General features: G+C 33.3%; 2 protein-coding genes across 2 annotated transcripts; one reads left to right on the forward strand and one right to left on the reverse strand.

Moving 5' to 3' along the window:
* Positions 1-887: 887 nt before the first annotated feature.
* On the reverse strand, positions 888-22,894 carry LOC134229682 (fibroblast growth factor receptor 3-like). Its single transcript, XM_062711449.1, has 11 exons — positions 22,779-22,894; positions 18,686-18,737; positions 17,472-17,519; positions 17,095-17,225; positions 8,450-8,636; positions 6,318-6,437; positions 5,742-5,897; positions 4,214-4,323; positions 3,537-3,651; positions 2,870-2,963; positions 888-1,515 (listed from the first exon to the last, which is right to left on the reverse strand). Exons 2-11 carry the CDS (start codon positions 18,726-18,728, stop codon positions 1,401-1,403), a joined length of 1,119 nt encoding a protein of 372 aa, XP_062567433.1. The 5' UTR covers positions 18,729-18,737; positions 22,779-22,894; the 3' UTR covers positions 888-1,400.
* LOC134229684 (uncharacterized) lies at positions 19,722-23,146 on the forward strand. Its single transcript, XM_062711451.1, has 4 exons — positions 19,722-20,082; positions 21,621-21,688; positions 22,367-22,448; positions 22,735-23,146. Exons 1-4 carry the CDS (start codon positions 19,764-19,766, stop codon positions 22,953-22,955), a joined length of 690 nt encoding a protein of 229 aa, XP_062567435.1. The 5' UTR covers positions 19,722-19,763; the 3' UTR covers positions 22,956-23,146.
* Positions 23,147-23,949: the final 803 nt, after the last annotated feature.

Raw genomic sequence — 23,949 nt, forward strand, 5'->3', positions numbered from 1 at the left:
TTTCATTACAACATGTATTGGTAACAATCCTCTGTTAAAACTAATGTCCAAATAACTGTATCTCACTTCTATTCTCAATGACCGTGTAGTGTAGGGCAGTGCCGCGAGAATTCCATCGGCATCGAAAGCAAGTTTTTAGACTTGCCTAGATAGCCGAGCGGTCTAGCGCGCTGTTCCTGCACTGCTAGGAGACAGATTCCGAAGGTCGAGAGTTCAACCCCGGGCTGGGGCGGAAGTGGGTATCCATGTAAAAGTGAATTTCTTTGTGCTTTCTATATATATATATATATATATATATATATATATATATATATGTTCTTTTAACCCATGTACCGTACCTACCGTGTTTTGAGTGAATAAAATGAACTTGAACTTTTAGGCACGGCCAGGTGTGTTACATGTACATGATGTATATGACCGACTACATCCAAAAATACGAATTAAACGTTATATTTACTTTCTCTTATTTTCCAACTTTATAATTGTTTATTTCGTTAATCTTTATTGTGAATTTAGCTACCTTCAAAACTGGTGTGCTTAATAGACGTAAGAGTCGTTTGTGACGTAACAAAGTTAAATATTGCAAACAAATATTGCGAGGGAAAAAATAACAAACTAATTTTGAACGCACCTTTGTTGTAATTACACATCAGTTTAACAGGGTTATATTTTTTCATGAAATTTAGTCAAACAATGTACATTTTGGTGTTCCTAGAGTATTGGAAATGCATATAGTTCTTCCTATATATTCTAATGCGCGTTTCGAGTGTGTTATGAAGATTTGAACGTCGAAGATTTCTAACCGATTTCATAAAGAAAATAACACTGAATGTATTTAATATTTTTTATTGTGAAAATCAAATTAATTCCTAGTCATAAAGAAACCTTTTTATCTCTCTCTCTCTCTCTCTCTCTCTCTCTCTCTCTCTCTCTCTCTCTCTCTCTCTCTCTCTCTCTCTCTCTCTCTCTCTCTCTCTCTCTCTCTCTCTCTCTCTCTCTCTCTGAAATAGCACACAGACTAGAAATTTTATAATCATTCACTGAATGACTAAAATAGATGAAATAACAATGGAGTCAAGATTAATGAATCTTCTTACACCGGAATGTCCCCACATAATCCACCAATAATCTGTTTTAAAGCTCATTACAAATGATGAATGGCTCTTTATTGATTGAAACGCAATTCGGAAACGTATCCCAAATTAGGTCATTCCAGGTAAAATAAAGGTGTTTGTGTTAACACTATGAACCTTAAAAATTAACAGTCTAAGATTTATGGTTTTATTGACTCCTTTTCTATGGCTTGGTTGTTTGTTTGTTGGTCTCTGGATAGTAAATCAACGAGGTAACTAAAGAAGATTAACACGGTAATCCTCAAAAATAGTCGGTAAAACTCGGTGTTACTCGGTAGTACTCGGTAAATCACGAAGATTTGTTAGCTCTATAACTAAAGTAGAAAATGTTGGTCTATTACTGGGTTTCATTTTCCAGCATGATTTCATAATATCATAAAACCTGCAAAAAGAAAATTAAAATAATTAATTAAAAAAAAAAGCTTCCCAGACAATTTTTTTTTACAGATTTGTAAAGTATTTTATAAAAGGTAACACCACAAAATTTAAAGAAAAGAAATTGATGTGTCGATTGTCATGATCAATGCAGCCTGTCCAGGTAAAACTGTATGCATGTATTTTTTCAGTATGAAATATATTTTGAAAAAATCAACAAAAGCCATTAGGTAATTATAAGGATAAGTATATCTTTTTTCTTTTCTTTTTACAAACAATATATTAACAGACCGATGCATTTACGCTAAATATCAAGGTTTTCTATATATGAAAAATGCTAATGTCAGAAGATAAAAAAATAAATGGATTTTTTGTATAAAAATATTGAGAAAACAAAAAGTGTGCAGGTAAACTTCTTCATTTGAACTACAAAAAATTAATGAAGCAGATTATTTTTTAATATTTTTTTCAGGATCAGCACCGTAATGATTAATGATTTTGATGGAGACATCACCAAGTACTATAATTTTAAATTGTTCAAATTATGTCCTATGAAATTTAGTGGATCAATTTCCATACGTAAGTTTAGAATAAAAAAATCAAATATATTGAGATAACGAACAGCTAACGATCGGTATCTAATCTCAAAAGTCCATTAAACATTACAAAAAAAGGAGCAGAACTCGGACCTCCAAAACGTTAGACAATCAAATTATCTTCTCATAAAGAACAACAAAATTCCTACAATTAGTTTCATACATACAGACGCAGGATACGCAGTGTAAATTCATATCATATCTCCTGACCACTCAGTCTTTAGCACTGGTACATATATAGGTAACATACGTGTGAATATTCCCTCTAAAATAGTAGAGATGATACTTGTCATATATGTGAGATATTATCTTCAGGTCTTGTTGATTCAGATGTGTTAACGCCAAATGGAAAATGGGTACATTGCCGGATATAACACTGGTAACTTAAAACTAAATTTGTTCAACGTATTACGCCTGGTGTAGTGGGACGGGGTCACAATGAGCTTCCATGTCCCTCCCGAGATAAGTGGGGGATCTCTTCTCAATAATCAAATTGACGACGGATTTTCCATTATTTCCTGATCATGACAAGGAGCACATGGCGGGTACGAACAGTCAGCAGGGGATGCTTACTCCTCCCTGGCACCTGATCCCACCTCTGATGTTTTGGAGGTCCGTGTTTGTTCTTGTCTTATTTTGTATTGATTTATAGACTTTGAGATTGAATACTGTCCGTTATCAATATTTCTTTGCTTTTGATTTTAGACAAAGTGGTTGAAGGATGTGGCCTAACTACGTCTCCTTTTCTTTATAAGACGATTTTACCTGGAATCAGCGTATGTCGGCTTACGCAGACGAAACCCTTCTTTTAACAAGTCTATTAATTCTCTGTTGTTGTAGTTAATGTAAGGTAGATCACCTATAAATGAAGACAAACAATGATCACTAATGAATAAAAAAAAACAATGAAATGTACATTGAAGGTTCAAGGTAACAAAGAGAGAAAATTACCTTGAATAAAAACTTCAAAACAATCCCTTTTTATTTATGTTTATCTAAGTCAGATCACTTTTAATTACAAGTAAACGTAAAAAAATAATCAAATTTAAAAAAAAAAAGTAATAGTCTCAAAAATCTTCGATTTTTTCACCGTTTTATCGCAATCTTAACACTACTAATAGATATAATTATGGGCATATAAAAAACATAAAATAAGGGAAATGAAATAAATTGATGACTTGTTACGTTCAATTCACTTGTAAATCTGTGGGATTTGGAGACCTTTCCGTCAGATTAGAAAAGCAAGGTCCCTTGTTGCATTAGGTACTATCACGAAAAAGATCACTGAATGTCAAGCAAAGGCCTTATTTATCAGCTCCCCTCCAGCAAGAGGTGGTGTCTCCATATAATAATAAAGCGCGAGGGACGTTAAACAATAAACCAACAAATAAACAAAATCTACACAAGAACACAGTAATCAAACCAGACATACCTAATGTAAATATCTCCCATACAGTCACCCCAAACGACCACACATCGCTTTCAGTAGAATACGTATTCATCTCAGCAAGACTCTCAGGAGCAAACCACTGGATAGGCATTCTCTCCTGTGGATAGAAACCGTCAAAAAATTAGCATCGGCAGTCCCTAAAATCCTTTATAAATAATTTGAATTAAGTTTGAGATGGATACAAAAGCGCATTACTAAGACAGATAGGGTCATCATTCTCTTCAAATATCAATACCTCATCAGGATTTTGATTGAGATGGATAAAAAGACTTAAAAAAAAAAGCACGATCAACACAAAAGTAGGTCTAATGCAGATCAACAGAACAGATAATGACAAACAGGTTATTGAAATATTTGGAGAAATAAAAAGTATTCAAACAAGAATTACAATCAGAAACAAGGTTTTTTTTTATATTGCTTGGAGAAAATAAGAAACATTTTATTCCTAAGTTTTTTTATAACGTCCTTGGTTCCAGCATTCTACAGACTTATATAAATTAAGTAAAAAATAAATACTAAGTAGGCCATTCAGAGCTTTTAAATTCAGATATATACATTTTGTATAATTTCTAATGGAAACTAGCATAGAGAAAAGATCAGTAGGTTAATATGATAGTTGCTTTACAGAAAACAAAATCTAATTTTTCTAAGAATGTTACCCTTTGAAAATGATGAGAAATTTTGTCTTTGTGTCTTGGTCCAAAACATCCGACCTTTGCTTGTAAGACGCTGTTTAACAGCACATTTCTAGCAGCTAGGCGTTTATGTACTATCTGCATCATCAAAAGTGTTAATAATAAATCAATTATCCATAAATGGTTACCTTTAAAATTAATGAATGCAATCAATTAAATTTTTGTTTGCAATCCAGTACCCTAGAAGCATTTGATAATTGCACATTCCTTTGATATTATATAAATGTTACTAGCATATTCGTATACCATTTGAATTTTTGAAGAAAAACAAGAGGCCCATGGGCCACATCGCTCACCTGAGAAGCTTTGACCATTCTGTTCTTTACTAGATTTCCCCCATGTAATACATATTGTGACCCCACCCTACCCCACTGATCATAATTAAGACAATTTGAAATCTACCCTACCTCAGGATGCTTCCACATAAGTTTCAGCTTTTCTGGGCCAGTGGTTCTTGGGAAGAAGATTTTCAAAGATATTTCCTATACATTTCTATGTAAAACTTTGATTCCCCATTGAGGCCCCGCCCAATCCCCGGGGGTCATGATTTGAACAATTTAAAATCTACACTACCCAAGGATGCTTTCACAAAAGTTTCAGCTTTTCTGGCCCAGTGGTTATTAAGAAGAAGATTTTCAAAGATTTTTCCTATATATTTCTATTTAAAACTTTGATTCCCCATTGTTGCCCGCCCAATCCCCGGGGGTCATGATTTGAACAATTTAGAATCTACACTACCCAAGGATGCTTTCACATAAGTTTCAGCTTTTCTGGCCCAGTGGTTCTTGAGAAGAAGATTTTCAAAGATTTTTCCTATATATTTCTATGTAAAACTTTGATTCCCCATTGTGGCCCCGCCCAATCCCCGGGGGTCATGATTTGAACAATTTAGAATTTACACTACCACAGAATGCTTTCACTTAAGTTTCAGCTTTTCTGGCACAGTGGGTCTTGAGAAGAAGATTTTTAAAGATTTTTCCTATATATATCTATGTAAAACTTTGATTCCCCATTGTAGCCCCGCCCAATCCCCGGGGGTCATGATTTTAACAATTTAAAATCTACAATACCCCAGGATGCTTCCACATAAGTTTCAGCTTTTCTGGCCCAGTGGTTCTTGAGAAGAAGATTTTTTAATGACCCCACCCTATTTTTGTCTTTTCTTGATTATCTCCCCTTGTGAAGGGATTTGGCCCTTCATTTTAACAATTTAAATTTCCCTTTACCCAAGCATGCTTTGTACCAAGTTTGGTCAAAACTGGCCCAGTGGTTCTTGAGAGGAAGTCGAAAATGTGAAAAGTTTACGGACGGACAGACGGACGGACGGACGGACGGACGGACGGACGACGGACACAATGTGATCAGAAAAGCTCACTTGAGCCTTCGGCTCAGGTGAGCTAAAAAAAGATTACGATGCGGGTGCCATTTCACTATTATAGGAAAAAATATATTATTTTAAAGGTATTTTCCTGATCAGTAAGTAAAAAGTAACTTGCTTTTTGGTCAGAGAGATACCTCATCCCCTTCGCTATTTGGAGAGGAAATTCAGTCATCTGTAACAGGGTGTCCTTGTTCAGTGGAGCACGGCAATCCTCCAACCATTCCCTGACTGATCGTCGACAGAGTTCAAAAAGCATGCACGGTCCATCTAACAATAAACCAGAATCTTATTATAGATGTATGAAACCCTGAAAACCATTCTATAGCTATCGTCGACATGACTCAACAGGCATGCATGGGCCATCTAAATTTTAACCAGCATCTTATTATAGATATATAAAACATTCTTTAAAAGATCGACGATATAGCTCAAAAGGCATGCACGGTCCATCTTAAAATTAATCAGTATCTTATCACCTTGGAAATCATTCTCCAAAATATTGTGAATATATCTCAAAGAGCATGCTCGGTTCATTTTTAAGCCAGTATATTATCACTGATGCACATGTAAGAGACCTGTATATTTTAAAGTCAACAGGTACAAAAAATAAGTCTTTCACTTAAAGAGCGCAGTGATCAAAACTAACAGTGACTATTTTAGGGAAGGGAACCCACAAAGTAAACCTACATTTTTCATCATCCTTTATCGCACCTATGAATTTGACAACGTTCGGGTGATCCAGCTTCCTTGTTGAGAAGAAGCGAATCTTGGCATTCATCAGACGATAATCTTTATCGGAGACACCTTCTAAAAGAGAGAAAGAGAGAAGTTTAGGGTGCTGACTTAAAATTTAAATGTTTATTCATAAAAGCCATGATACTCTAACTGTTGGATTAAACAACGTTTTTTTTTTTTAAAAAAACCCTACATTTTTGCCTACAATCAATTTACTACTGCGGCTAGTCAACAACGGATGCTTTTTCCTCTTAGGCATCCGATCTTGACTAAGTTTCAGAGAGTCTATGTTTTATACTCTTCATACGTACATGTAGTTTTGTCTTGTTTTCAGTTTTAATAAGAACTATACTGTTGTTATATTGACCTTTGTTTTTTTTTTCCATTTCATGTTTGTCTTAAAATAAAAACAAATGGGGGTTAATTTTTATACTTAAATACACCAAATATTGTACGACTTGAACAGAGGATTCAGCTAAAAAAAAAAAGGCTAAATGAAACATATGGAGACAACGAACAGTATTCAAGATCAAAAGTCTATTAAATAATACAAAATAGGAGCAGAGCAAACACGTACCTCCAAATCATCAGAGGTGGGATCAGGTGCCATATATTAAATATACAATTGTCTTAATTTTTCTTGATTTTTTAATTTATATTCTTACTTACTTAGTATATCTAATTTCATCTATTTCTAATATTAGTACATACCAGAATGTTCATGTAATATGATTTATTAACAACTTCTAGAAAATTGTAGATTTATAATAATGTATAAATACCCTGTAAAGTGCAAGCATAAAAGAACATTGGCGTATATCATTTGGTTTACAAGTAAGACTGGCGTACAAAGAGAGCGGAATAGGATTCTCTCACTGGGACATAGTGTGCAGTAATTTACACTGTTTTCTTGCTGTAAGTTTGTACTTTTTAATTCGTATATGTTACTGTAAATAAATTATTGTTAAAGCTGCTTCATCCGAAACAGGCACATATTATCTTAAACAATAAAAGTATGTCATTACATAGATAATATATAAAAATTAATTATAAGATTGATTTAACAGTTTATTACAACAATCCTTACATGGAAAACATAGACTAAAAACCTTGTTCCTGACGGGAAGTTAAGATCTGTTTTGAAGTCACCTTTGAAAATAATACTTTTATCGGTTATATCTAATTATGAAGAGAATTCAAACCCGAGTATTTTTTTTTCCATTAGTAGAATCCTAAGTCATGATATATCTTCTTTTAAAAATCAAGAAATTAATTGAATATTATCCACAGTAATTTTTATATTGTTATGCATATTTACAGAATAAAGGAAAATCAGATATTTTTAAAGATTTTTTAAAAAGGGAGTATAGTAACGAGAGAGAATATTGCCCGTGTACACTTTGTTTTGGAAAAAATGCTCGGGTTTGTTCTTCATGAGTTATACATGTAAGCGATAAATTTAATTTTTCGAAGGTGATTTCACGCAATGTTAACAAATGTCAACAAAGGATTATTTTTTCTGTGACCTAACAAAAATTATTTTTTTAACTTTTGAATTTTGATATCTTTAAAAAGAAAAAGACTTTGGGGATATAATTTGACAAAAGCTGAAATAATTTATGGACAATTATTTTTCAAAAAGAAAAACGAATATATATTCTTAGAGATTAGAATCGGACGAACGGCTTTAAGTTTTAATTGTGAGATTAATCTTTGCTGGCATTTTGGGTTATTTTGACCCATAACAGAATAATTTGAAAAACTTCACCAGAAACTAAATAAAGTCTAAAAACAATGCAATATGAAAATGACATAGAACACGTATCTCCCGGAACACCCAAGCAATTGCATGTAATGTAAAATCAAAAATTTTCTTTGCGTAAAATTTATGTGGTTTGAGGGAAAAAAAATGTGATCGTGGTTATTTGATTTCTTGGATGAAGAATTATTGAGTAGCAATTTCTGTGAAAAATTACATTTCATAATGGACATAAATTCGTTGGTCTCTGCACACCTCAAAAACCACGAAAATCAACCCCAAATGAAAAGTAATGATTTCATAGTATATTACAATATTTACATGCCTTGAAGCATTTTCAGAGCGACAATCTTGGACACTCCCTCGTCCACAAGTCTAGCCTTGAAGACCCGGACTGTTCTCCCGATCTCGATGAGTTGTCCTATCTTGACGTCTTTCATTGACACCTCACTTTGTACCAGACGTTTTATAATAGACATGGGATCCATGTTGATTTGTCCGAGGGTGCCCCACTATAAAAAGTTTTATGTTTCTAATTAGTTATTGAACTGTATTTGTACACAGGCGGATTAAGAGCCCCAACCCCCCAACCCCCTTTGTGTCCAAAATATATATTCGATTTAATAAATCAATAGTTTTGGTATGGTACTCGGTCCCTACCCAGTTGCAAACCCAACTGCCCCCTCTCCTTTTTATGATTCATTGATCCGCCACTGTTGTATGCATGTCTTTCTTTCAGATTTTCGTTCTATTATTTTTATACCCGCACTTTCGAAAGAAAGTTCGGGTATATTGTTGTTACTCATGTCCGTCCGTCCGTCCGTCCGTCTGTCACACTTTTCTTCCCTGAACTCCTCCTACATTTTTCACAGTAGCTTAATCATCCTTTGGGAGATGGTAGGTGGTGTCATGTAGATGTGCAGTAAGGTTTCGGAATCTTTATTTTGCCCCGGGGGATCAAATGGGGGTCGAAAAATGACGTTTTTTTTATACAAAAAGCCCCTTCTTCCCTGAACTCCTCCTACATTTTTCACAGTAGCTTAATCATCCTTTGGGAGATGGTTGGGGGTGTCATGTAGATGTGCAGTAAGGTTTCGGAATTTTTATTTTGCCCCGGGGGATCAAATGGGGGTCGAAAAATGACGTTTTTTATACAAAAAGCCCTTTCTTCCCTGAACTCCTCCTACATTTTTCACAGTAGCTTAATCATCCTTTGGGAGATGGTTGGGGGTGTCATGTAGATGTGCAGTAAGGTTTCGGAATTTTGATTTTGCCCCGGGGGATCAAATGGGGGTCGAAAAATGACGTTTTTTATACAAAAAGCCCCTTCTTCCCTGAACTCCTCCTACATTTTTCACAGTAGCTTTATCATCCTTTGGGAGATGGTTGGGGGTGTCATGTAGATGTGCAGTAAGGTTTCGGAATTTTGATTTTGCCCCGGGGGATCAAATGGGGGTCGAAAAATGACGTTTTTTATACAAAAAGCCCCTTCTTCCCTGAACTCCTTCTACATTTTACTCAGCAGCCTAATCATCTTTTGAGAGATGGTAGGTGGTGTCATGTAGATGTGCAGTAATGTTTCGGAATTTTGATTTTGCCCCGGTGGATCAAATGGGGGTCGAAAAATGACGTTTTTTATACAAAAAGCCCCTTCTTCCCTGTACTCCTTCTACATTTTACTCAGCAGCCTAATCCTCTTTTGAGAGATGGTTGGTGATTTCATGTAGATGTGCAGTAAGGTTTCGGAATTTTGATTTTGCCCCGGGGGATCAAATGGGGGTCGAAAAATGATGTTTTTTATACAAAAAGCCCCTTCTTCCCTGAACTCCTTCTACATTTTACTCAGCAGCCTAATCATCTTTTGAGAGATGGTTGGGGGTGTCATGTAGATGTGCAGTAATGTTTCGGAATTTTGATTTTGCCCCGGGGGATCCAATGGGGGTCGAAAAATGACGTTTTTTATACAAAAAGCCCCTTCTTCCCTGAACTCCTTCTACATTTTACTCAGCAGCCTAATCCTCTTTTGAGAGATGGTTGGTGGTGTCATGTAGATGTGCAGTAAGGTTTCGGAATTTTGATTTTGCCCCGGGGGATCAAATGGGGGTCGAAAAATGATGTTTTTTATACAAAAAGCCCCTTCTTCCCTGAACTCCTTCTACATTTTACTCAGCAGCCTAATCATCTTTTGAGAGATGGTTGGGGGTGTCATGTAGATGTGCAGTAATGTTTCGGAATTTTGATTTTGCCCCGGGGGATCAAATGGGGGTCGAAAAATGACGTTTTTTATACAAAAAGCCCCTTCTTCCCTGAACTCCTTCTATATTTTACTCAGCAGCCTTATCATCTTTTGAGAGATGGTTGGTGGTGTCATGTAGATGTGCAGTAAGGTTTGGGAATTTTGATTTTGCCACGGGGGATCAAATGGGGGAATGGTTTTTTATACAAAAAGGATCTACATTTTACTCAGCAGCCTTATCATCTTTTAAGAGATGGTTGGTGGTGTTTTTATATATTTTTTTTTTTTACGAGGTAGAATTTTTATATATTTTTTTTTTACATATATTTGACATGTTTAATCACCCTGATTTCAAGAACTTCCCTAATATCTTATGCTGCAATAGCTTTAAACCATGATCATTTAGAAAATGATTGGTTTGTTTTGTGTATGTGTAAAATGGTTTCAAAATTTGAATTTTCATATGGATGGCAAAAAGGGGCTGGAAAAATATGGCACCTCCCTAACCCTGGTGGTCATGATTTGTACAAACTTGAATCTACACCTCTTGAGAATATTTCCATATTAATCATGCTCTTGGTGTTCCTGAAAAGAAGAACTTTAAAGATGTGTTTCCTTTTATTCCTAAAATGATTTGTACAAATTTGAATCTACACTACCTGAAGATGCTTCCATATAAATATGATGAATTATGGATTTGTCATTCTTGAGAAGAAGATTTTTAAAGATTTTTCCTATATATTTCTATGTAAAACTTTGGTCAGCCATTTTGGCCCCGCCCTAACCCCAGGGTCATGATTTGAACAAACTTGAATCTACACTATCTGAGGATGTTACTCCATAAGTTTCATCTTTCCTGGCACAGTGGTTCTTGAGAAGAAGATTTTTAAAGAATTTTCCAATATATTTCTATATAAAACTTTGGTCGGCCATTTTGGCCCTGCCCTATCCCCGGGGGTCATGATTTGAACACATTTGAATATTCACTACCTGAGGATGTTACAGTGGCTGGAACGTTATTGTTGACAACTTACACGAACGATCACGTTCATCGATTAACGCACGATTAAACCTGTTACACGCATCTTTCAGTGATTCTACACGTTACACGATCTTGCACGATTGTTAACGTAAACGCACGTTTCTTCCCTCAAAATAGTTCAAAATATTTAGGAATTGATATTTTCAAAACGAAATAAAGCTTAATACTTATTTAAGATTTCAAAGAATTATCAATATTATTTCATAGACTTTGAAAAAAAAATGGAAAATGATATTTCTGTAACTAAATATATGCAAGACTTAATATTTCAGATTAAGAATAATTATTTCTAAGGTAATTCCCCAAAGAAAACGGATTTTGTTCACCCAAGGATGTACATTATGTGGGTCTTATAATTTGATTGAATTGGATATCATGATATGCAGAAGAAGATTCCACAAAAAAATTGAATGACTTAAATTAAAATTACAAATTTGATCCTTATGTTTCCATTTATTCGATGTCTGATAAACTTGCTAATTATTCAACTTTTTTATTTGCAGAAATTTTAAATTAATTCGTTACAAATAAATTCAAGAGATAAACACAGATAACCAAAACTCCCGAAAATCATGCCGTGTGCATGTATATTTGTCGACTAACTGCAATGTAGCTATGTAAACACTAAAAACTAAAAAAAAATTTTTTTTGTGTGATTTAAAGTTTGATGTAAATAATAATTAAATCAGATTTTTAAACAGTTTTTTTATCAGAATTGAAATTTAAAATATAAATAAATTGCTTGTTTGGATATAGTTCGTTCTGTATTCTATTATGTAAATCGCTTTTTCAAATTATGATTTTAATAAATTTAGAAAAACATAAAAATGTTTTAAATTATTTCGATAAAAACTTACAAAACGAAATTTACACGATTCTAAAAATACATATTAAAAACGCACACGAGGGAGGTCAAGGTCACGTTAAAGGATCATGTGCAAGATCTAAGTTTTTGATGCAGCCACTGTAACCCATAAGTTTCATCTCCTGGCACACTGAGAAGAAGATTTTTACATGCCACCAAATTTTCATTAAGCTTATTATGTTTGATAAAAATATCTTCACCCAAGAATGATTGTGGCAATGAAATGGCCCAGTGGTTCTTAGACCCTCAAAAATGTGAAAAGTTTACAGACAGCTAAAGAGAAGTCAAAGGAAAGGTTGTGGTAAAAACTAAAATTTGTATTTGTGTATAAAGTTTGATGAAAATATCTTAAACAGTTTTTTTTGAATTGAAACTAAAATATAAATAAATTTTGATAAAAATATAATTAATGTATAAGTGCATGTTAAACATAAAAACACATTATTTTTAAAAAGCAAAATTCATATTAAAGAGAAAATTCAAGGAATGTGCAAAATGAAGTTTTTAATGCAATAATAGCTCTCATCAATACATATTAGCATATTATGTTTGATTAATATATCTTGAACTGTTTATTCAAAACTGATTTAGTCTAAGAGAAGTCAAAGGTAAACAAGTCAAAATGTGTTTGTGAAAGCTTACATCAGTGTGAATTTACTATTATCATATGAATTTTGATAAAAATATAATTAATGGTTTAAAAAATAAACACATTTTTAAAAAGTATTGGTCAAAGAAAATTCAAGGTCACAAGGTCAATGCAATAATAGCTCTCATTTGAATAGAAGTTTAATAATATATCTTGAACTGTTTATTCAAAACTGAAGTCTAAGACAGTGATAAACTATGGTTTTAAAAGTTATGGCCAAAAGTGTAAAAAGCTATTTTTAGCATATAGGTCACAGTCAAGGTCAAGGTTGACCATGGTGTCATTTGAAAGAATTTAATCAGTGGAGTATGCATCCTAAATATGAAGTTCCTATCTCCTATGGTTAAAAAGTAATGGCAAAAAGTGTAAAAAGCTATTTTTAGCATCTAGGTCACAGTCAAGGTCACAAGGTCATTGACCATGGTGTCATTTGAAAGAACTTAATCAGTGGAGTATGCATCCCAAATATGAGGTTCCTATCTCTTATGGTTAAAAAGTTATGGCAAAAAGTGTAAAAAGCTATTTTTAGCATCTAGGTCACAGTCAAGGTCACAAGATCATTGACCTTGTTGTCAACTGAAAGGGCTTTATTAAAGGAGTATGCATACCAAATATCAAGTCCGTATCTCCTATGGTTAAAAAGGTATGACAAACAGTGGAAAAAGCTATTTTTAGCACATAGGTCACAGTCAAGGTCACAAGGTCATTGACCTTGATGTCATTTGAAAGGACTTTAATAGTGGAGTATGCATACCAAATATGAAGTCTCTATCTCTTATTGTTCAAAAGTTATGGCCAAGGTTAAAGTTGACAACAGACAAACAGACAAACAGATAAACAGACAAACAGACAGACAGACAGGACAAAAACAATATATGCCCGGGATCTATCAATCCGGGCGCATAAAAAATATTGCCACAGTTGGATAGTTTACATCAGTATATGCATCAGCATATGAACTTTGATAAAATATCTAGAAAGTAATTTCTTTGAGCTCGATGGAAAGACAGATGGAAGGGTGGAGGACGGACATGACAAAAACTAATACATGTATTCCTAATCATGGTGTAGCATAAAAAACTTGAATATACATTATATGAGGATGTTTCCATATCAAGATTATACATGCAAATTCAAAGAATTGTGGTCCTTTGCTTTCTGTGTTTAAGTGAATGGGATGCCATAATTTATGGCAGATTGTGTATCAAATATGCATCCCTATCATATGTCACTTTATGAAAATTAGGTCAAAGGGGGGAAATCATCGCATTCTCGAAATATTTTGTTGCAGGTAAAATACATGTCAAATATGAAAGACCCATCTCTTTTCAATCAAAAGTTATATATATATATAAATATATAATAAAATATTTTTGAAAAGTAGGTTAAACTTCTAGGTCAAGATCAGAAAGTCAAAAGTCATGATATATTTAAAAAAGTCTTTTCACAAGTAATATACATGTATAATTTAAATGCCATATCTTTTCTCTTTCAAAATGATTAATTTATTAAAATGTTATTTTTTGGAAAGTAGGTAAAATTTTGTGGTCAAGGTCTCACTTGGGTTAAAAAATCATAGTACATTTAGAAAGTTTTGTGGTAATGTACATGTGAAATATGAAAGCCCTATCTCATATTATTCAAAAGTTATGATCAAGGTTAAATCTATTGTGACAGATGCACATACTGTCAAAGATGGCCAGACTGACAGACAAATAAGATTTAATGTTCCCTCCCTTTCCCCCAAAACGGGGGACAATAATGCCCTTGCTGTTCTTGAGAAGAAGATTTATGATGGAAAAAATCCCCTGCATATTTCTTAACGCAAATCAATATTGTGTTTTTATGTCATTTAATTGTTTGTTTGTTGTTAAACATCCCTCTCAGGAATTTTTCACTCAAATGGAGACACCCCCACTTGAAAAATAATGGGGACAAGTCGGATTTGAGGTCAACATTCATTTTAGGAGTTTTCAACCATTAAGACGTAAAGAGACAGGAACTCGATCCTTCCCCTCACCCCATCCCAGACCCCTGTTTATATTCATTACATGTATGCAAACTACTGCTTGTTTTACATTTTTAAAAAAATATGTTAATAGCCTATATACAAATACTTTAATGTGGTCCATCTCTTTGAATGATTTTCATTCCTAATTCTAGGAGGATAGGTAGTGAATGAAATGTCAAGCAATCTTATCATTGATGCACTTTTATTTCATTTAATGCAGTCATATTGTGAACATTTCCAGTTAGAATCATTAGGAGAGTGGGGATGACCTCCAGGGGGTTCAAAACCTTTATACCATTAAATTTACATAACATAATAACACAAAAAGCGCAAAATTATGTATGGTCTAATGGAAAAAGTTTCCCACTATTTAGGAGTCACATGATCATTTGCCATTACTGTTTACAGGGACTGGAAGTGTATCTTGAGATCGAGATCCCCCCCCCCGAATTTGCAGGACTATAATATAAAAAAGACTTTGGATGCCCTCCACCCTAGAAAACAGACACCACCATAACTTCTCCTTTTATTTGCTTCTCAGGAAATTCTTGTCTGGAAGTCCCCCCTCCCTCTCAGAAAAAAATTCTGTATTTTGTAACTGAATGTAACGTCGATAACGGGCGATAACTCTTTAGAATGTGAAATTCGTCTTATTGCAGCATCGGATGACCTTTGATCCTTTAAACTTTAACCTAACCAGTTGCATTTCAGACTATTTTACCCAAATCTATACCAAAACGTGTACTTACCGACTGCCATAGCTCCAACTTCATGAAATATAATCCAATTAAACACAAAATAATTCCAACTGACATACATGCAATGATGTGTACACAACACTAGGCCTAGTACTGCACGTGCAGTGCTATCTAAAAATGATAATGGTAAAACTAGTACTTAAGTTACGTACGTGACGCAAGCCCAATGTGATGCAGGTCTTCAGATACATTTACAGTATAAGAACAAATTTAAAATTATTATTTACAAAAGATGTTTTATCTTAACTTTGCCATCTAGGCCTATTTCCAAAAACAGGAAAATAGGGTGTGTTTGCGTGTGTGTGTGTTGATGGGAGAAGGGTGGGGGTTGACTAAATTGATTGGGTATACATGGTATATGGCAGTTTTCAAGGTGTTTCTGCATAATCAAGTATAAAAAAGTTTGTACATTTTGGAAAAAATCATCAAAAACGCTTTAAACTAATTTGAATAATATTTGTTGTTGATCTATATGAGAAAATAGATTTAAAAAGTTCCAATTATGGGCCAAAAATTTACCCCCCCCCCCTTGTTTCAAACCTAATTTACATCATTAATTGAATTCTGTTGTTTAATTTCAGACTGGTAATGAATTATGAATATGAAATACATGTACCTATAAGATCGAGGCCCATGAATCACATGTTCACTTGAGAATATTAAGCTCAATTTGATGAATACATGGAGGCCCTATTATGTTAATTATTAAATTATATTGACTTTTTCTTTGGTAAAGCCTAATTTTAGAGGAGTGTGCATTTAGAGGCAAACACCTTAGTGCGGGTATTACTGTCTCATGACAGCATTTAGTTTTTTTTGTTAGTGCAGGATATTTTTACTGCAGTATGAGATAATGAGAATGTAATATTGACAGAATTTTAAAGTATACAATAAAGTATAATACTTTGTTTAATGTTTGGCGTTAAATTGTACTACAGTGTGAATTATAGCTTTATAATTTCGTGCTAAATAATGTCGTAAGACGAATTTAAATATAAAGTTTAACATACACTCAGTTGGATGTTATGCATTTTATTACTCATAGCGCAAACTTTTCCACCTGTGAATATTCACACAAAAACCAAAACAAAATGAAATACAAAAACAAATAAATAAGAAAAATACTTTAGAATTCTTGAAACGTTCGGCTTTATACAATATCTCTATAACCGGACCGAGTTCATATAAAATTATTTACTGTAGACTCCTAAATATACTCATGGAATTAATTATCGCGTATTTCCTCGAGACGAACCACTCGCAAATTAAGATTACTCTCCTTTATTCTTATGGTGCTGAAATCTATGTACAATTTCCTAATCAACCGTCTATTTGCGAATAACTATCTCACAATTTGACGTTGAAGAGCCTAGTTGCAATAATAGTTACTTGTGAAATGTCAAACTCACCTGAACTTGGGGCTCTTCAGCATTTTCAATCTCAAATGTTGAGTCATTTGCAATAATTTTTATGTTTTCTCTCCAGATGCGAAATTTCTTCCAGGCATACAGCAATGGCACAAACAATATATAACACACAACTGTAACAAGATTTTGTTTCTAAAAACTTATCTTCTAGCATTAATATTTAAAACTTCGTGTCTATTTACATGTTACAGAAATATAGGTGTTTCCAAAATGTGTGATATATTTTTTTTTTCGTTTTGTTAAAGATGAATAAGTTACAATTACATTTACATTTAAATGTTTAGATAACACCAAAAGACAATAAATTATTAATATTTTTAGAATAAATATCTTTAAAAAGTGGCCATACTTGTACATACCTATTATTACACCAAGCTTTTCCGTTGGCGTTATGTTATCGTCTGGGTCTATAAAATTGAGATTAAAAAATACATTTAGTTAATTAGGCATCTTTAATTCTTTATGAATACAATCATAAGTGAATTCTGCATTTAGAACAATTTCAATTAAAAGACGTTGACGAGTAATAAATTGACCTTATTAATATTATTTTAAACTTGCTGACCCTGTTTGTATCGATAACAACACAGAATGAAAAATGTTAATGTAAAAGACAAAAAAAAAAAAACACTTGATACTATGCTCCGTACACAAAAAAGGGAGTAAAAACAGTTATTATATCAAGGAATCTACAACTACTGTCAAATCACTAATTTCCGTGGGTTAATTTTCGTCGTTTTCAAGGTATGCAGAGAATCAGGAAGTTACCGGGTATGTCCACCACGAAATGCAATTTTTCACATAATTTATATTACTACTTAAAAAATTTTCAACCACGAAATTAAATTCTCATGAACCGATATATATTTTCCTCAAAACCACGAAAATTTGACCCCTAAAAAATATGTGATTTTACAGTCATAGAAACCTTTTACCAGGCCTAGAACAGGAGCCCCGGAAATCCCAGAGTTAGCCCAGAGGGAGAAACATCTAATTACAATACAGACAACTCGTTATCTCTATGTATTGATTCCACAGAAACGCTGCTTCGCGATTTTTCTTTGCGTGTACCATATTCATTATGACTGATCTTATCATAAAAAAAATGTTCATTTATAGAGCTAAATAATTTTGAATTGTGATATTTCACAGAAAAGAGTAATCTAAGAGTTATTCAAACAATATCAATCTTTTTTCAATCTTAAGACAGCAACTGTTCTCTCAAGACATAAAATTAGGTAAGGACTCGTTCTGGTCATCTTTAAAATAATGTTTGCTTGCCCTCTCCCGACTAAGTGTAAAATTATTGGGTCGGAAGGTGGGTATGAAAAGTTTTTTTTCAGAAAACTTTGACATATTTTTGACGTGATGAGAAGAATAATCAGAAAAAATACTGTGTCCTGGAATGTAAAAAAAAAAGGATTTGAGTCGGGCCATTTTAGTCCGTAGGTCGGAAGAGGACAACCAAACAATCTGTAAAGGTGGCCTCATCATGAAATATTGTCTGGATTGATAAATTATTATTTGAATACATGTATAAATCCTTTGTATGTTGATCTTTTTCTTTTCTTACCTCTTGTAATGTTAAACTTATTCACTTCAGTGGTTGTGAACATGCTGTGTATCTGAGAATAAACAATTTACATTTTGAATAGAAACAGGAAAATAAATGTTATCATTTTCTATAAATTAAGATTTGATACATGTATCGGTTGAGACTAGAAGTGAAGGACGATTGTGACAAGAACATTTACAAAGATACCAAACGACAAGTATCCTCGGAGACACACTGTCTACCAGCAGAGATAATGTTCGGTGGTTAAAAATGATGGATATGGAGATAAAGAACAGTGTTCAAAATCAAAGTCATAAAACAATACTGAATAGGAGTAGAGAAAACACGGACTCCCAAAACATTAGACGCGGGATCAGGTGCCATGGAGGAGTGAACAACCCACGCCTACCGGTCACATCCACCGTGTGCTCCTTGTCATAATCGGGAAGTAAATACTTGATCCCACCTCTTATGTTTTGAAGGTCTGTGTTTGCTCAGCTTGTCATTTGTATTTTCTAATTAGATGTTTGAGCTTTACTGTATTTTGTTAGCACCATTATTTACTATAAATAGTATGAAAAAATATTAATATTTACTAATAAAAAGTTAAATTAATGCAATGCTGAGAAAAGCAAGTAAAATATGTTATTTTTGTCAATGACTTTTATCATTATCATTATATAACGAGAAGCAAAATATTAATTAAATACTTAGATGTAATTCAATGTAGCACTGAACTTTATCGCTATAATGCACCATGTCGGAGAGAAATACTTTCCATTTTACATATTATCAAATCCTTAGAAATATAATAGGTTGATGTAGGAAAACAGGTCCAACATTACTAAGTAGTTCTTCATGACACCTGAGAAACTTCAGCTCTCTCTTGAGGGGTTCAGACAAAATATTAATATCAACCGATATAAAAATATTATCCATGAAAATTAATTAGGTAATTTTATTGAATGTGTACATCAGCACGACCAGGGAATTATCCTTAAACAATAATTAATTATCGATAAAATGCTTTGAGAGGATAGAGCGACCACAGATTCAATCATCTCGCAAATGATGCCTTAAGCTTTTAACTCTGAAAATGAATCGCTGGTATCGTGTGCAATTTTTTATATCTTTCCTTTTTTGCAATGTTTTATCAAAAATTCATTTTGACCGATATCTCGTTTCGGATTCACATTTTCGTAGAAGAGAACTTGAAGACATAACTAAAGACAATGCTATTACGATTTATAAGGACATCAGTACGCTAAGTGAATGTGCTTTAAGGTCTTTATCAAACCGAGCTCCAGCTTTTTACTACAATAAGAATGAAAAACGATGCATACTGATAAAGAATTCGAACTTTCCACATGGTGAAAACATACCAGGATATAATCGATATATTTCAGATGGTAAAGGTAATGCTCAAAACTAAATATAATAATTCTTTCAAGTGGTAACAAATATAAATATCACACTTTTTGTTTGTAGTTCATACTTTTATTTTTTTAAAAATCATTAAAATTTTATCTATTTTGATGTTAATAAAATTGTTTCTTCAAGCATCTGAACTTATTTTGTCATTATATTTTCCCAAGTCTTTATATGAACATCACATGATCAAATATTCCTTAAAATATTAATTATGATTATACTTTATGAATGTATCCACGTCTCATTTGTTTGATGAATCATAAGTAACTTATTGTAAGAAATTGTAATCCATGAGTTTAACATCTATTTCCCATATAAAGCATGTTAAAGAGGCCTGGGGGGGGATCAACAAATTAACCACAAATTAACCATCAGATTTAACTTTTATATATATATACGGTATCTTAAGCTGTCAACTATCATTTGGCATAGGAAAAATTCATACATTTTAGTTTTAAAATTTGATCATTTTTGTATATTTGCATATCCACTGCTCTCTCCCACTATGAACATGCAGTTATCAACTGCGTTCATAGGACTATAGACGCAACTGCTCCTGCTATGAATGCAATTGCTCTATCACACTCGTGTAGAACAAGCTCTCCCACACTTTTAAACAGTAGAAAGTATATATATATATTTTTAAAAATAAGTTTTTAGTAATATTCTTTGGAAAAAAAGAAATTCAGAATATCTAAAATTGCTGATTTATATCTTTAAAAATTTAATTTTGGTCAATGTATTTAATTGTATCATAAAACTTTTTAAAAATTGAGAGAACTGCCAAATTTTAATTTTTTTCTCTCTCTCTCTCTCTCTCTCTCTCTCTCTCTCTCTCTCTCTCTCTCTCTCTCTCTCTCTCTCTCAGACATTATTTCAGCTATTAAAAAAATAAATAGAGAAACTAAAAAAAATCATAGAAAAGCATTCTGGAGTAATAATCATTATAAAAGCATTATCATTTTTCATCATAGTGTTAAATTATTGATTTTTGTCTGTAACGTTGATTGATGACGTCACAACTGTATCAAAACAAAAATTAAGAGAATGTGATGACGGCGCTTGTATCCAGATAATATAGGAAAATACTTTATAAATTGTTTGTGATTTATTTGAGAAAAAATTGATCAGGTGTACTGATTTCAAAGCCGTATGTTTTTCTTTACTGAAGACAAGAAGCCGTGTCCTTATGTAAGTCAGGATTTCCTCTGATATTCTTGAAAAAAAAATCAAAGTATGCAAATATAAGTAATAATTTAATTATTCACTTGAACATGGCATTATGAATAGCAATAGCTCTGCTGGCATATTTTCCATGATGCGCTAGCGCGCATCATGGAATATGTCAGCAGAGCAATTGCTATTCATAACGCCATGTTCACTGAATAACGTTGTTTATTTCTTAAATATTTTTATATGGAGCTCTTCTTTTAAAGGAGATCGAAATTGTCTGAAAATAGCCCCCCCCCCCAGCCCCTTTAAAAAGAAACATTATTTATTTTTTATGATTGTTCCTTTTCAGAAAGAAGTCCAAAACGATGCTTTTACAAACTATTGGATAAAAGTGAGAGTTATTTTACCGAGGCAAAGGTACATGTACGCTCTCTCTCTCTCTCTCTCTCTCTCTCTCTCTCTCTCTCTCTCTCTCTCTCTCTCTCTCTCACACACACACACACACACACACATCTCTCCCCGTGGGGATTTGGGTTAGAATAGGTCCTCAGTACCCCCGTGCTTGTCGTAAAAGGCGAAATGGGGCGGTTTGATCCGTATAAACCGAGGCCCCGTGTCACAGCAGGTGTGGCACGATAAAGATCCCTCCCTGCTCAAAGGCCGTAAATGCCTAAATTTTCAGCCCTTCACCGGCAATGGTGACGTCTCCATATCAGTGAAATATTCTGGAGAGGGACGTTAAACAGTATACAATCAATCAATCAATCTCTTACATCTCCTACTTATAAAAACCAAGAAATCAAGTTCAAAAGATATATTAAATGTATTTAAAAAATGAAATTGCTACGATTTCTTCAAATATAATATGAAAAGCAAAAACAATGTGGAATACATGAAATATATGAAAATAATAATGACCAGTATTCAAGCTAAAAAGTCCATTAAACAATAAAAGAAAAATTTGCTGCTAGACAAAATTCAAGTATATAGAAATTTGTCATTTTTTGCCGGTAAATTTGATTATTATATGTAAATGAATTATGCCTTAAATATTAAAGACTGCTTTATTGTGGTTATATAAATTTAATTTGTAAGCGGAAGTGTGAAATCCAAGGAGGATATGTTCTAAAAATAAACTCGGAACAAGAAGCTGAATTTGTGAAAGAAATGTTTCAAGGTAAGCATTATTATTTGGGATATTACGCCAAGTTTTTAAAGTTGAAATGTTATCTTAAATGGCATTTTTTCGAATATTTTCTACAAGTGGAAGTTTATGTCATAGTGCCAAACAAAGACGAGGGCCCTATGAGTTATTATTTAATTTTAAGATATCTGGTGAATGTGATCAACTGATGAGGAATCATCAATGCAAAAGGCGTTATATTTACTTTAAATTTCTAACATGTCTAATGCACAGTCGAATATAAAATATTTATATGAATAAATTTCATCGAAATTTGCAGGTTTCACAATTTTGGTCGGAGACGAGGTACAAAATATTACTTACCCTATGGGTCAGCAGAGTGACCTACAGCAGTATGACGGGGATTACTATGAGTCGGCCGTGGCCCCGTCCTCTCTCCACGATAACTGTGTAAACCTCACCACAAACGGAAGGATAAGTCAGCACTGCGGAGTACTTCCTTTTCATGTTCTTTGTGAATTCGACAAATGCATTTATTAATTCCGGATGACAAACATACAAGTGGAGGTGTACTAATATATATATATAACAATAATGTACATGTAAGTGTAGAAATTAATGGAAAGGTAAAAAAACAAACACAATGTCAAGAGAAGAACGTTTTTGTTCCAAGCAAAAAAAAAAATAGACTTTTACGAAAAATTGTTTAAAACAGCTTTTCACATACCATCAAGAGGCAGGCGCGTAGCCAGCATTGAAATGAAGTGTACGCAGAAAATGGTCGGGGGCCTGGGGGCCACCCTGAAGCCCCCAGTAGGTCCAGGGCGAAGCCCTGGTGGGGAGCCAGGGGGCGAAGCATCCGGAAGCTCCTGGATTTTACGAAATGTTTCAGTCATTTTTCTTTAAAAGAAATCACGCTACAGCTCTTTTCTCAAGCAAACACTTAGCTAAGTTATACTTCCATGGATACTTCAGGAAGAGAAGGATAATTTAATCAAATTAATTTACGAATATATTGGTGTTAGAAAAAAAGTTTCCAAGTGTGACAAGATTAAACAGAGAAGTTATTTAATAAGTTATCATTGGCGTTAAAGTATTTCAAAATATAAACGGGGGTTTGGATCTTTTGATAACCTTTATATAGCTTAAACAGTGTGAGAGTAGTTAAATTCTATAAACTGGTAACATCAGTAAAATAAGATATTCATAAATGATTTATATTTACTTTGTTCAATAATTTGAATTTTTTTTTTTTGTTTATCGGTATTTATTCATTACTTCAACAGTTATTCTTGTGTAGTCGTCCAAAATCCTTGTAACTTTTTCTTTAAATCAATGTCACTTAGATCGCTTTCCTTCATCAAATACATGCATTTCTCCGGAGAATCAGGATTACGCGGATTTACAGTTGAAATTTTGATACAACAATATTTTCTTACTCAAGAATTTTGGAATTCAATTTATAAAAGACTTGATTATAACAATATATTCTGAACAAAATTTGAATAGAAACAATAAGACGTAAAATAATTTG

Source organism: Saccostrea cucullata, unplaced genomic scaffold, assembly GCF_032062105.1.
Source record: "Saccostrea cucullata isolate Sc308-1 unplaced genomic scaffold, CSIRO_AGI_Scuc_v1 ctg208, whole genome shotgun sequence".
In the NCBI taxonomy this organism is placed as follows: Eukaryota; Metazoa; Mollusca; class Bivalvia; order Ostreida; family Ostreidae; genus Saccostrea; species Saccostrea cuccullata.